The sequence below is a fragment of the Pagrus pagrus genome (genome assembly GCF_965226575.1).
Source record: "Pagrus pagrus genome assembly, chromosome: 10".
NCBI lineage: Eukaryota > Metazoa > Chordata > Actinopteri > Spariformes > Sparidae > Pagrus > Pagrus pagrus.
Genome location: NC_140194.1, coordinates 296,939 through 312,500, shown reverse-complemented (window position 1 = coordinate 312,500; position 15,562 = coordinate 296,939). Strand labels below are relative to the sequence as shown.

General features: G+C 44.5%; 1 protein-coding gene across 2 annotated transcripts in view; it reads right to left on the bottom strand.

The window, feature by feature from the left end:
• Nucleotides 1-15,334, bottom strand: part of tbc1d15 (TBC1 domain family, member 15) — a 16,397-nt gene extending 1,063 nt beyond the window's left edge. The window contains exons 1-17 of one of the 2 annotated variants that reach the window (XM_084364801.1): nt 15,252-15,334; nt 13,177-13,278; nt 12,775-12,849; nt 12,462-12,603; nt 11,705-11,912; nt 10,781-10,883; nt 10,206-10,403; nt 8,744-8,872; nt 8,528-8,631; nt 8,294-8,388; nt 8,041-8,157; nt 7,591-7,691; nt 6,905-7,004; nt 6,089-6,186; nt 5,704-5,820; nt 3,237-3,323; nt 1-1,034 (exon numbers count right to left, since the gene is read on the bottom strand). The exon at nt 1-1,034 is cut by the window's left edge and continues 1,063 nt beyond it. In XM_084364801.1, the coding sequence (XP_084220927.1) occupies nt 855-1,034; nt 3,237-3,323; nt 5,704-5,820; nt 6,089-6,186; nt 6,905-7,004; nt 7,591-7,691; nt 8,041-8,157; nt 8,294-8,388; nt 8,528-8,631; nt 8,744-8,872; nt 10,206-10,403; nt 10,781-10,883; nt 11,705-11,912; nt 12,462-12,603; nt 12,775-12,849; nt 13,177-13,278; nt 15,252-15,275 (1,980 nt within the window). In that variant the 5' untranslated portion in view covers nt 15,276-15,334 and the 3' untranslated portion in view covers nt 1-854. The remainder of the gene's footprint in view (nt 1,035-3,236; nt 3,324-5,703; nt 5,821-6,088; nt 6,187-6,904; nt 7,005-7,590; nt 7,692-8,040; nt 8,158-8,293; nt 8,389-8,527; nt 8,632-8,743; nt 8,873-10,205; nt 10,404-10,780; nt 10,884-11,704; nt 11,913-12,461; nt 12,604-12,774; nt 12,850-13,176; nt 13,279-15,251) is intronic. The other variant, XM_084364802.1, reaches the window with a different exon arrangement.
• Between the last annotated feature and the right edge of the window lie 228 nt (nt 15,335-15,562).

Here is a 15,562-nt window from a genome sequence, read left to right as displayed (position 1 = left end):
AGATGAAACCGTTTCCTCTGATGAAGATGAAACCGTTTCCTCTGATGAAGATGAAACAGTTTCCTCTGATGAAGATGAAACAGTTTCCTCCAGCCACGTTAGCGTCTCGTCTGGTCTCCTGGTCTCGCGGCAGGACGGGGGTCAGATTAGCAGATTAATACTGAGGAGGTTTTGGATTATTAGAGATCAGCAGGCAGTTTGTCTTCTTCAGATGAATAAACGTCATGTTGACTCTGAAGCTCCATTCACACAGCCACCATCTCCTCCTGCTGCTGATCTGAGCCATGCTAACATGCTAACATGCTAACACCAACATTAAGCCTGTGTATGAACCAATGAGCAGTCAGCTGTCAGCTGCAGACAGGTGCAGCCTGTATTCATTAACATGAAGCTGTTGTCCACTCAGTGAGCTGTTAGCAGCTCCTGTCTCCAGTGTACTCATGAATGTAATAGATTACTTTGATACTGAAGGAAACATGAAGATTCTCAGGAGAGTCTCGGTTCTGTCAATTCATTTGTTGTGGATTCTCGTCCTGCAGTATGTGTGCGGCGTCCCCTGGAGGAGGCCGTCTGTCACAGATCCTGCAGCTTCATCTTTAACGATGAGTTAACGAGCGAGCGGCTGGTTCGTTCTGTCTGAATGGAGCTTTAGAAAACATCCTTAGCAGCAGAGAAGGAATGACTGTTTGACTCAAAGAGACAATATGGTACAAGAAATTACAAAAATAAGATTCTGAATAATCTTCAATCCTTTTTACATCCTCGTCCTCCTCCTCCTCCTCGTCCTCCTTCTCGTCCTCGTCCTGCTCCTCGTCCTCCTGCTGCTGACACACTGAGTCAGTCTCTGCGTTTCACTACGATATGAAGGCCACTTTGCAGCTGTTGTGAGAGCTGGTTTCTCTCAAGTGTCCGTTGGAGCAGGCGTCCGGCCGCTGGGTCGGTCTGTGAGGTGGAGGAGGTCCAGAGTCTGTCGGGTCAGAAGCCCAAACCTGTGTGTCGAAGCCCAGGATGACGCTGATGGAATGAGGCAGATCCTGAGGAAGATAAACCACAGCTCAGACACTCAGAAACGAGACCAACATCAAGACTCACTAAACTCCACAGCTTCACCAAACCAGCACCAGTTCTGTCCGTCACGATCCGTTTCTCTGTAGAACTCAACGCGCTGACGACCCGTCCATCCGGACCTTTGAATCAACTTTATTAACCAACTGAAATGTGTCACATTTAAACTGTTCCTTTCAGCTGAATTCATCCCGAGCTTTCAGCCACATGTCATGGTCTTCATCAGGTCACTCAGTGTGGTGCTGTGTTGGATGGAGATGACCTCTGACCTCTAACGGCCCCTGGATGATGACATCATCCATAGGAGACAGAAAAAGAGCCTTTCACCTTTGCTCTGGATGGCCGCCTGCTGCTGCAGACGCTCGCTCCTCATTGGTCAGTTACAGACGTGTTGGCTGCAGACGCACTGACACTGACTCTGACTCTGACTGACTGTCCAGGGGGGCATTGCACATTCAGAAGTATTTGTTTGTTCTGTTATTGCACATTCATAGGAATTGTTTATTTCTTGTTTAGTTGTATAGATATTATTGTTTATAGTATAGTTTGCACTGTGTATATACATTGTATATATCTTGCTTCTGTCTATGTTATGTACAGAGTGTTTTTTCTTCTGTTTTTTTCTTTTTTTACCATTGTTGCTGTGACAAAATAATTTCCCAGTCTGGGATCAATAAAGTAATTCTATTCTATTATTCTATATTCTAATTCCAGAAAGGAGGTTCAACAGCCTCTGAGGCGAACCCTGAACTCCAGAACAGCTGATCTGAGTCAGGTAAGTGGACTCTGAGTATGTTAACTCTGAGCTGAGCTCGTGCCTGACGACCAGTAAAAAGCCATCATCAATGGAGCTCCGATACTGGGAATCACCATGGCAACATGGGAGAAAACAGGAAGCAGACATTTTCTGGGGGAAAAAAAGTAACACGGCTGCGGCCGTAACAAAAGTCACTGACTGCAGTCGTCTTTTCATTTTGAATTTAACATCACTGTCTTTTCTATTAGCCTTTGAGGAAGTGGTTGAATGTTGTTCAATGTTTTATTTTATTTTAGGCTATTTTATTTAATTTAAATCGGCTGAAAATGAAATATAAAAACAGTCTCACGATGGCTCCTCACTTTGGTTTTATTTCACATATTAAACAAAGTCAAAGTTTATTCAGTGGATATTTTAACTTGTAGCAGCTTTTACCACCAACAGATGCTGTTTAACACACATCTGTGTCCAACATCCTGCTGAGTAGATAAACATGAAGTGGTGCTCACCTCCACCTCCACCACGTCCGCCAGAGGCAGAGGAGCTGGTCCTGAGTCAGCTCGCTGGGTGACCAGAGGCATAGGAGCTGGTCCTGGGTCAGCTCGCTGGGTGACCAGAGGCAGAGGAGCTGGTCCTGAGTCAGCTCGCTGGGTGACCAGAGGCAGAGGGCGTCACTCTCCCCCAGGACCCAACATTAGAGGCAGACACACACTTCCTGTCTACAGACTGAACTAGAAGTCATTTAGTCTTATACTCAATGCGGCGGCAAACTAGAAACACAGACTTTGAAATTACGTTGTTGGAAAAGTCCACCGGGCTCTACTGATGGTTCCTGTTGTAGCTGTCTGTGGGAAATACAGAAGCCAAATGAAATGTGAGTTATTTCTGTTTCTGGCTGCTGAAGGTGATTGATTAACCTGTGAAGTGATTAAAGAGGATGGTTCAGATCTGAGAGCACGTCAGCGATGATGTGTAGCCTGATATTCGCTGTGCGGCCGGAGAATATAAATGACGGACTGATGAGGAGCGGTTCTGTTGGGTCCAGTCCTCGTCAGGGAGCGAGAGCTCATCTAAATGAATCTAAATTCTCCTCCTGGTGTAAAACTATGTGAATTATTTCTGCTTCAACATGATCGACTGAGAAGGAAAGGACAGCCGCTGTCAGACAGCTCCGTCACACTCAGGGTTTCTTCGGGTGAACCTGCCAGTGAGCAGGTGAGGTCCACACAGTCAGTTACCACAGTAACAGACCAGAGGTTCAGTTTCCTCTTTCTGGAGCTGAACACTCAGAGTTTCTCTCATCTCAGGGTTAACAAACTCAGAGCTTTCACAAAACCACTTTCTGGAAGACCCCCCTGCTGTCTGATGAAGACCATGACATGTGGCTGAGAGCTGCTGGCTGTGAGCAGCTCACCTTACAGCTGTGGATCTGCAGACTGATGCCCTCGGCCTTCTGAAGGATCTCCTCAATGTCCAGCTTCATGGAGAGCTCGTTAATGTGCTGCAACCACAACACACACTGTTTATCAACAACCACAACAACCACAACACACACTGTTTATCAACAACCACAACAACCACAACACACACTGTTTATCAACAAAGACAACAACCACAACACACACTGTTTATCAACAACCACAACAACCACAACACACACTGTTTATCAACAACCACAACACACACTGTTTATCAACAACCACAACAACCACAACACACACTGTTTATCAACAACCACAACACACACTGTTTATCAACAACCACAACAACCACAACACACACTGTTTATCAACAACCACAACACACAGTTTATCAACAACAACAACCACAACACACACACTGTTTATCAACAACCACAACACACGCACTGTTTATCAACAACCACAACAACCACAACACACACTGTTTATCAACAACGACGACGACAACCACAACACACACTGTTTATCAACAACGACAACAACCACAACACACAGTTTATCAACAACGACAACAACCACAACACACACTGTTTATCAACAACGACAACAACCACAACACACTGTTTATCAACGACAACAACCACAACACACACTGTTTATCAACAAAGACAACAACCACAACACACACTGTTTATCAACAAAGACAACAACCACAACAAACACAACACACACTGTTTATCAACAACACCAACAACCACAAAGCATACTGTTTATCAATGACAACAACCACAACACACAGTTTATCAACAACAACACACACTGTTTATCAACAACCACAACACACACTGTTTATCAACAACGACAGCAACCACAACACACAGTTTATCAACAACAACACACTGTTTATCAACAACCACAACAACACACAGTTTATCTACGACAACAACCACAACACACACTGTTTATCAACAACCACTGTTTATCAACAACGACAACAACCACAACACACTGTTTATCAACAACCACAACAACCACAAAGCATACTGTTTATCAATGACAACAACCACAACACGCACTGTTTATCAACAACCACAACAACACACACTGTTTATCAACAACGACAACCACAACACACAGTTTATCAACGACAACAACAACCACAACACACACTGTTTATCAACAACCACAAAACACACTGTTTATAAACAACAACAGCAACAACACACACTGTTTATCGACAACAACACACACTGTTTATCAACAACAACCATAACGACAAGACACACACTGTTTATCAACAACAACACCACACACTGTTTATCAACAACGACAACCACAACACACACTATTTATCAACAACAACACAACACACTGTTTATCAACAACAAGACAAACACTGTTTATAAACAACAACAGCAACAACAACAACAACAACAACACACTGTTTATCAACAACAACCACAACGACAAGACACACACTGTTTACCAACAAAAACAACGCACACTGTTTATCAACAAAAACATCCACAACGACAAGACAAACACTGTTTATCAACAACAACGACAAGACAAACACTGTTTATCAACAAATACGACAAGACAAACACTGTTTAATCGACAACAACAAGAAAAACATTGTTTATCAACAACAGCAAGACAAACACTAGGGGTGTGAATCTTTGGGTGTCTCACGATTCGATTCAGAATCGATTCTCGATTCAGAATCGATTCTCGATTCAAAATTTGATACAGTGCATAGTGTGTTAAGGCAAATTATGGCATCAAAACAATACAGTTTGTATAAGATAATGTGATTTTTAAACAAACTGATTCCAATGATGTAATCACACAAAGGCAAACATTAAAAAAAGGCAACATTTATTCATGCTAAACAAATAAAAACTTACTGTACAAGAAATAACTTGCATAAATAAAATTGCCTAAATAAAAGCTTAGGCCAGCTGCCTTTTTCTCCCAGAAGTTAGAAATATAAACTGTACACAAATAACACAAATTGGTGTTTTGTGTGATTTTTCAAAATAGAAAATATATATATATATATATATATATATATATATATATATTATTTTTTTTTTTTTAAAAATCGATTTTTGAAGTTTATGAATCGATTAAGAATCGTGGATGATTAGAATCGCGATTCTTATGTGAATCGAATTTTTCCCCCACCCCTAACAAACACTGTTTACAGCTGACGATGACGACGACGACGACTACAACAACAACAACAACAGCAATGACAACAACATAATTCTGTACAATATCATGTTGATATGTATATACGAGTCTATTCTATTTCTTACCTTTTTAATTATACTGTTAATTTTTGGCTATTGTTATTTTGTAATATTCTGTCCTTTGGCTGCTGTGGCAAACAAATTTCCCCGTTGTGGGACAATAAAGGAGAACTGATTCTGACTGATTCTGATAAAGTCAGCTCACCTTGAGGATTTCATTGAAGCCGTAGTTCTCCTCCATGATCTTCTGTTTCTCTGAGTCCAGGATGGCACAGCAGACCAGCAGGTGGAAGTTCTGACAGGGAAGACCGGTCCACATCACCTGAGGAGGACACACAGTTAGAGACAGGTGGACACTGTCCACACACACACACAGTGAGATGAAGAATGGACCAAACGAGACAGACTCTGACATTACAGCAACAGGAGAAAACTACGGAAGCTGAGAAGGAACAGAGACAGTAACATGTATTACAGCTGTTCTGTACTGTGACTGACAGTGTCATGTGTCATGTGTCATGTGACCATGTGTCATGTGACCATGTGTCATGTGACGATGGCGGCAGCTTCAGCTGTGAGCAGAAACTCACCTCCCAGAGTCGCAGGACGTCCTGGAAGCTGAGCTCCCTCTTAAATCTGATCAACAACCAGCGGAAACAGAAGTAGAGATAACCTGAGTCCTGAGACTCTGCAGAGCACACACACACACACACACACACACACACACACACACACACACACACACACACAGAGTTAAAGGGACAGAACAACACAACACTGATTTATTTTGTTCACAAGTATAAACTGTAGTTTAGATCTGAATTTGTTTAGATCAAAAACTTTTGTGTGTTATTTTAATAATAATATTAACTGATTATTATGAATAAAAGATTATTAATCATTATAAGAACTCGTTACAGTGAAGTTCAATTAGAATCATGTTTTTGTATCTGGAGGGTCAGGATGGTGATGACATCATTAAATCAGCTGGCAGACCATCCTGATCCACATCAACTTTTTACAGTGTAGGGTGCTGCTGTATTGATCAGCTGACAGGTGCTGATTGATCAGATAAGGTGTCAGGTTGGTTCAGCTAGACTGCAGATAGCCTCCTGATTGGCCTCCGCTGGAGATGATGTCATACTGTTTGTTTGTTATTGTCTGCTCAATGCTTTTATTGTGAAGCATTGTGACTTTTATTTTGAAAGCACTATATGAATCCAATTTAAATCACTCAATTCGTATGTGATGATGTCACAGCGCCCCCTGTGTGACTGTGTGTTGATGCACTGAAACACACCCATCAGTGAGTTGATAGGACAACATGTTTCTGTCACATCACCATGACATCATCAGTATCCAACACTGTCACAGGTACAGGTGAGTGTGTGGGAGGAGTTTCATACCGAGGTAGTTCCAGAAGGACAAGTCGAGCAGTCTGAGCAGCGTGCTGAGCTGGATGAGCTGAGTCTTCATCCCCTGCATCTGCTCCTCGAAGTTATGATGCTGCAACACACACAGACAGACACACACAGACAGACAGACACACACACACACACACACACACACACACACACACACACACACACACACACACGCGGAGGACTGTTGTATAAACAGAATCTGTGGCTGCAGTATGATGATCTAACGATGTGCTGAACTCTGCAGATTCTGTCTGGTTCTTCTGATAAGATGGATCAGTATCAGTGTTTATGTTGTCTCATCTGCACCGACATGGAAAAGATACTCATCAATATTAAATTCTGTGTTTCAGTCAGTTTAGACATTAAAGTTTATTGTTAAACTCTTTAAATATCCTGCCTCTGTTTTCTTTGTTACATTTTAGGATCATTGCAAACAGTCACAAGTTTCTCATCTGATAAACTGATTGATTTTTACACCTCATGTTGTCTGGACCTCGACCCAACACTGGGTCGAGGTCCAGTGAAAATGTTGCTTTGACTGGATGAACGCCCTCTGCTGGTTTACAAACTGCAGCACAGTTTGATTGTGAGTGTGTGAAAACTAAACGTTCCTTTCTGAACATAAACTGATGCAACATGAAGAAGCTGCAGTCTGTCAGTCCGCTCACCATCTGATCCATGAAGGACACAAAACACCAGAAAGCATCCACCTCGTTCTCCATCACGTAGAGGATGGGAGACAGCAGGTCGCTCATCCCCTGAACGTAGCCTGAACACACACACACACACACACACACACACACACACACACACACACACACACACACACACACACACACACACACACACACAGAGTTCAGTCACTGACATCACTAAACAAATGTTAGTCGAGGTTTAGTCTCTGTCCATTAAACCACAGAAGAAGACACCACATGATGAAATCAGACATTTCTGTTAGTTTACTGTGTTAATGTGAGGAAGGTCACAGCCTCCTCATCATTGTCACATGATTCATGACATCATCAGTTGTTCCCTCGTTCAGCAGGATCATGACCTCCGCTGACAACAACAGATTTGAAACACATAGATGAGGTCTGATTAGACAGATGGAGTCTCACCGAGGTCGAAGTCGTACATGCAGTAGGTCATCAAGATGTCGTGCAGCAGGACCAGACCCGGGTTGTCGATGCCTTCGTAGAACCTGTTAGTTCTGTCTGTTCGGTTCACATCTTTCTCTGAAAAGAGCCACAGAGCACGAGGACACGTTCACATGATGGGTTCAACTGATCAATAACATCTGAAGCCAGAATCCTCCTGTTGCTCAGAGATCAGAGATGAAATAACCAGAACCTAACATCCTGTTTGTCTCACCGATTAGACTCCTGTAGTCTCTCAGCCGGGAGTTTCTCCTCTCTTGTTCTTCACTGACAGACTTCCACTGCAGCTTCATCCTGAAGTACTCATCACTGCAACCACACACACCAACACATCAGTCAGCTCATCTGATCGACTCATCATATGTCGACATGGCGTCTTGTTTGTCTGAGATGCTACAGTACGTTTAGAACAGAAACAATATAAAGTGTAATAAATGTTCAGTCGTACGTTTTGGACCTCTGCAGGACTTTCCTCTCCTCCAGCGTACTCTCCCACGGGAAGTATCCCAGCAGGAACTTCCAGGCCTCTTTCCTCACAGCATGACACAGCCCCTGCAGGGTCACATGACCAGTCACATGATGACCTCATACAAACACAGTGAGTGGATATTAATAATGTGACTGTCATTGGTTAGAGGGAGGTGATTAATTAGAAGCTACGTGCCCCTTTAAAGATGACTTGTTTCAGGTGTGTGACGTCGCTCATCCTCCCCTCTGGATCCTGATGTTTGGTCCAGTCGTCTGCTGACAGGGGCTCCCTTCTCGTCACCTGAGGCCTCGCTCCCAGGTCGATCTGACACACAGGTACACAGGTAACACAGTCACAGGTGCTTAATGCTAACACATCTGTAATCTGTGCTCAACAGAGAACATGGAGTGTTGACCTGCAGCTCCTTTGTTTCTACAGACTGAACACTGGAGGCATGAACTTCCTTCATCTGATCAGCAGATGAGCCACCATCCTAAAAATCCACAACTCCATTTTCAATTTAAACAATTGTTTCAGCAGCGATGGCTCTGACATCGTCAGACCAACCATGACCCATCGTTAAACCAACCCTGACCCATCATTAGACCAACCCTGACCCATCGTTAGACCAACCCTGACCCATCGTTAGACCAACTCTAACATCGTTAGACCAACCCTGACCCATCGTTAGACCAACCCTAACATCGTTAAACCAAACCAACCCTGACACATCGTCAGACCAACCCTGACCCATCGTTAGACCAACCCTGACCCATCATTAGACCAACTCTCACATCGTTAGACCAACCCTGACCCATCGTTAGACCAACCCTTACCCATCATTAGACCAACTCTAACATCGTTAGACCAACCCTGACCCATCGTCAGACCAACTCTCACATCGTTAGACCAACTCTCACATCGTTAGACCAACCCTAACATCGTTAGACCAACCCTGACCCATCGTCAGACCAACCCTAACCCATCGTCAGACCAACCCTAACCCATCATTAGACCAACTCTCACATTGTTAGACCAACTCTAACATCGTTAGACCAACCCTGACCCATCGTTAGACCAACCCTAACCCATCATTAGACCAACCCTAACCCATCGTTAGACCAACCCTGACCCATCGTTAGACCAACCCTTACCCATTGTTAGACCAACTCTCACATCGTTAGACCAACTCTCACATCGTTAGACCAACCCTAACATCGTTAGACCAACCCTGACCCATCGTCAGACCAACCCTAACCCATCATTAGACCAACCCTAACCCATCGTCAGACCAACTCTCACATCGTTAGACCAACCCTGACCCATCGTCAGACCAACCCTGACCCATCGTCAGACCAACCCTAACCCATCGTTAGACCAACCCTGACCCATGGTTAGACCAACCCTAACATCGTTAGACCAACCCTGACCCATCGTCAGACCAACCCTAACCCATCATTAGACCAACCCTAACCCATCGTCAGACCACATCTCACATCGTTAGACCAACCCTGACCCATCGTTAGACCAACCCTAACCCATCATTAGACCACCCTTTACCCTAATGCTAAGTCTGTGATCAATAAACCAGTAAAGATCATGTGATGCAGATATTGATGTTGATGCAGATACAGTGTGAGCCGCAGCCTCCTCTCACCCTGGTGATGACCTCGAAGCCGGGCTCCTCCTGCTGGTTGATCTCCAGGCCCGGGATGACTTCACCCAGCAGATCGGCCACCTCCTCCGGGGGGCGCTGGTGCTGCTCCTCCGTCCCCCGGATGGCATCATAGATGTAGTTGGTGACCTTGGAGAAGCCGCCCAGGGTGGTGACGTACGGGTCCTTTCTGAACTTCTGCTGGAGACCAATGTTTTTCTTAAAGGGACATTTCACCAGGTTTAAACAGGATGTTGAGTCAGTGTGGAGGTTAATGTGGTCACTTGACAACATAAAGACCTCAGTGTGATTTATAGTGACAACACAGCCGTAACACCGATCTTCAGCTGTCTGCTGGTCAACTAGCTACGTTTCCATCAGAGACGACCTGAGTGAAGAGGATGTTGTGGAGACATGTGACATTCAGCCATGTTCATCAGGGTGAGCAGCAGAGAGCAGGATGATACAGCTTGTCAATGTTTCAACACTCAACTCTGTGAGCAGTGTGGTGTTGTGATGTCTGTGAGCAGTGTGGTGTTGTTATGTCTGTGAGCCTGTTGACTGATTCAGATTCTTACATGGACGAGGCCGAAGTTGTTGTCATCCAGAAGGTTCTCGAAGGACTGAGACAGAGCTTTGTTCGGTGTGCTGACCAACAGACACGTGTCATCATCTGGAGCCCTGCAAACACAAAACTCACAACATTCACACAAGAACTGAGCACAGACACACAAAACAATGTTTCATTGTCGTCCACAGATAAGCAACAAAGATCATCAGTCACATGATTCGACTGACGAACTGATTGAAATCATCCACGTTCAGGTGAGACTTTCAGCTCATATATATATATATATATATATATATATGAGGGTTAGGGTTAAAGTCAGTGTGAACTACAGACAGTCATAGACGAGCTGCTGCAGAGTCACATATTTCTAACGAGCAGACGTGAGCGCTGATTCAGAGATCTGGAAAATAAACAGTGAGTCAACGTGTTTGTCGTCCTTTTCATTCATCTCTGTAATGAAAGACCGAACAGCCAATCAGGAGACAGACAGTCAGCGAGACGTCACAATGAAAATATCCGGCACTTAATCAAACGATTTCATTATGAAAGGCTTTGATAAGAACTTTAATAACAGCTATCAGCAGGCTCACAGAGGAGGCACTGTCCTCCGCTCTGACTTAATGAAACGGGTCCACTGAGGCGACACGAGAGCAACAACAAATAACACACAACCGCACGACAAAAACAGACCAGTGTAGCAAACAACGTCCTCTTACGGAAAGTGTGTGTGTCCAGTCTGCTCTGACCTACATTAAACATATTGCACATATTTCATTAACTTCACCTCCTTCAAAGCTCCATGGAGACGAGGACAGTCTGCTGAGGACAGACACAACACTCGCCACACTACTTCCTGTCAGCAGAACACTTCAGCAGTGTCAGTCCAGTCGGACTCATGTGTTGTGTGGTTATTCACGTGTCTGGTACTCACTCGCTGAGCAGAGCGAATCTCCTCAGGCTGTCCAGGAACTCGGTGCTGCCACCCTGGTGGAAGTGAAGTGCAGGCAGGGAAGTGGACGACTCCTTCAGTCTGAAGACCAGGAAGGTCCAACCTTCTTCCTTCACTGTGACGGACCTCAGGTCACTGACACTGAAGGTCAGCGCCCACCTGCTCCGGTCATGGCTGTGGTTCAGAGAGCCTGACAGACCCGGAAACAAACACAGACGGCTAGTCATCAGCCAGGTACTACAGGTGTGACAGGTACCACAGGTACTACATGAGTGACAGGTACCACAGGTACTACAGGTGTGACGGATATTACAGGGACTACAGGTGTGACAGGCACCACAGGTACTACAGGTGTGACAGGTATTACAGGGACTACAGGTGTGACAGGTACCACAGGTACTACAGGTGTGACAGGTATTACAGGGACTACAGGTGTGACAGGCACCACAGGTACTACAGGTGTAACAGGTACTACAGGGACTACAGGTGTGACAGGTATTACAGGGACTACAGGTGTGACAGGTATTACAGGGACTACAGGTGTGACAGGCACCACAGGTACTACAGGTGTAACAGGTACTACAGGGACTACAGGTGTGACAGGCACCACAGAGACTACAGGTGTGACAGGTATTACAGGGACTACAGGTGTGACAGGTACTACAGGTACTACAGGTGATAAGGCGGCTGAAGAACCTCCATAGGTGTGAGAAGATACTGAGAGTAGAAGAAGACTCACCCTCTCCATTGGTGCAGGGTTTCTTCCTGAAGGACACAGCGTTGATCATGTCCCACTCCGTCTCATAGCTCAGCTGGGTTTCTAACAGCTGCTGCGACTTCTCACCTGAACACTGGTTCCACTCCATCACTGAGCTGGAGTCCTGCTCACACACACACACACACACACACACACGCGCACACACACACACACACACACACACACACACACACACACAGTTGTTCCATCTCATTGTTTCCTGTTGTCTTCCTGCTGTTAAGTTACATATTTGTGTTGTAATATTGAAGTAATCCGACTACTCTGGTACACAAACCTTCCCAGCACACAGCATGTTTGACGGGTCCACAGCGTCGTCCGAAGGTCTGAACTCCACGATGATTTCAGCATCCTGACAGTCAGCAGACACAACTTATATCACACGAGCACAAAACACAACCAGGAAACTAGTATTGAACTTTTGAGGACCATTAAGACTCAGTGGAGCCTAATTAACTGTTAATGATTCTGATTATGTGATGAATTAAATGTCGGCTTTCAGCTTCTTCATGTGAAGTTTTCTGATTCTTCTTTGACAGTAAAATGAAGATGTTGGTGTTTTAGAATAAATGAGACATCTGAACTCAGATTTGTCGTCAGTTTCATCATCATCACCTGCTAATTAAATGATGATGTCAGCGGTCGTATGTCTAATATGTGATGTCATATATTGTTTTACCTTGTCAACGATCCGAAGTGAGCCAGAAATTAGTAAATCCTGCTCGCTGCCTTCGTCAGCGCTGCCTGGATGAATGAAGACTCCTTCATGTTCAAACAGAACCTGTGTGACAGACGTGATGTTAAAGGTGTGTGAGGCGTCACATTCAGCAGGACTGCAGGAAGTGATGACGACGTGAGGAGCATCAAACACATCTCAGATCTAAACACACACTTAAACAGGAACTCTGCAGCTTTCAAACTATTTTGTGTCACTATGATGTTGGTAGTAAATGAATAATGTTAAACTTCTCTCCACTTTGCTGCAAACACCCTCCAACATCTGCCAAAACATGTTGTTTCATATTTAGTAAGCGTGACATCCTCAGACACAAAGAGTGTAGTTGGATTGAGAGAGAGAGCCGCCGTTTCCCTGGGTCTTGGATCGAGTGACAAAACTGTCTGAACCAGGCGGAGCTGATAAACTATAAAGCAGCTCTGTCACTACGCTGCCGTTCTCAGAAACGTACGAACTGTTCAGCTGCAGTAAAGCTCGAGAACAGGAAGCGGCCACCATCTTGTTTCTGTACAGAGATGGAAAAACTCTGATCAAACTGTAAAACAAGGCAGCACCACCTGAATCTGAACCAGGATCCAGTTCACGGTCCACTTCTCTCTGACTGTGTTCTCACATATTTCACTGTTCACATGTAATAAGATGTTTTTGTTGTCGCTGATTTACAGTTTCCTGTTTCCAAACCAAGCCCCGCCCAGCTCGCAGTACGTCACCAATCATCGGCAGTGTTTATTGGTCCCGTTTGGTGCAGTGCATTGTGGTTGTTGAAGGTTTTCTACATTTCGAGCAGAAGAGAATAAGACAGCTCTTTATCTCTGTTTCGTCTGATCATGACACAAACATATTTGTGTCTTTCCAGCTGTGAAATACTTCTTAAAAATGTCACATATCACTTTATTTATAATAAGTCCACTGCTGTTCTTCCTGTCAGACAGCCCTGAAGTCGTTACATCCATCTATGCTGTAATTCTACCATGTAGAAAACTACCACTGCCTTGATCAGTTAGTTTGTTTGAATTCAGTGTTTTAAAGGGTTGGTTCAGATTCACTCAATACACACATTAACAAATTAACAAATTAATGGAGGCAGCAGCAGGACAGCAGCTCCTGGGCTCTGCCAGTAAAATGACTGCTGCAACTTCCCGTCACAAAGAGCTGTCTGAGGGTTTGGTGCAGACACAGAGTCCTGAAACTGACTCAATAAATACATGTTTGACATCACTGAGCCTCCTCCTCCACCAGACCTCCTGCTGCTCCTCCTCCACCAGACCTCCTGCTGCTCCTCCAAACTTCAACTAACTGAAGTTGCTTCAGTTCATATTGTTTCCTCATCGATGTCCAGAGCTTCATTATATTGTGTCAACATGTCAAATAATAGGAAGTAACATCAGCGGCAGGTACACACACCTGACTGACTGAGAGCAGTTTAAACTACTTCTGTGGTGAGAAACTTTGTTAGCTGCAATGCTAACGTTAGCATTTAGCAGACACACGGGGCGTCAGCTGACTGAGTGTGTTGACGTTCAAATTGCCGTAAAGATTGTTTTATTATCGTATTATTCAGTGATTGATTCAGTTATTGATCTCACAGGTCGTCTGGTGTGTAGAAGCTAACTGTTGACCACTTTAGTGACTTCAGTGCGGCCCGACCTGCTAACAGCCGTCAGCTCGCTTCCTTGCTACGATGCTATATGTTCAGAGCGGTGTTCGGAGCCTCCGGCTCGGTTCGTCGGTGTGAAAACAAGATGTCCAGATGAACAGTGGTGTCGTTAACACAGGCTCACAACAGACTGCGGTGATTTCGTGGCATGTCTTCAGACTGCTGCTGTGAGCTGAGGGTGTCGTTGTGGCTACATTACAGCTAGCACAGCGGCTAACGCTAGCTAACTTCAGCTAACTCATGAACAGTGGAGCTGAGTGAGCTGCAGTTGGGCTCAGTGACACTGACGGCCCCCGACAGAGTTATCAATAACAGGAAGTGACAGACTTGATACAGATTAATAACGTTAACATGTTTTTACCTTCACCACAGAGTCCGCCGCCATGTCGCCTACTCTCTCTACTGATGACGTCAGCAGCTCACGTGCCTGTCAACTTCCAAAACAAAACTGACAACTCAGCTTCCGGTAAAAGCTCTGCGCACGCGCACGCAGAGTTACTATCTTTCTTTTGTTTTATGTTGTTTTATAAATATATGAATGATTGTGACGTCAGTATGCGATACATATATACATGAACTGTTTAGTTCAGAAAATGTTTTATTTTGAAAAGTCAAATATTTTTATGACCCTAACCCTTCAATTAAAACAAACTTCTTTTCTGTCTAAAACTA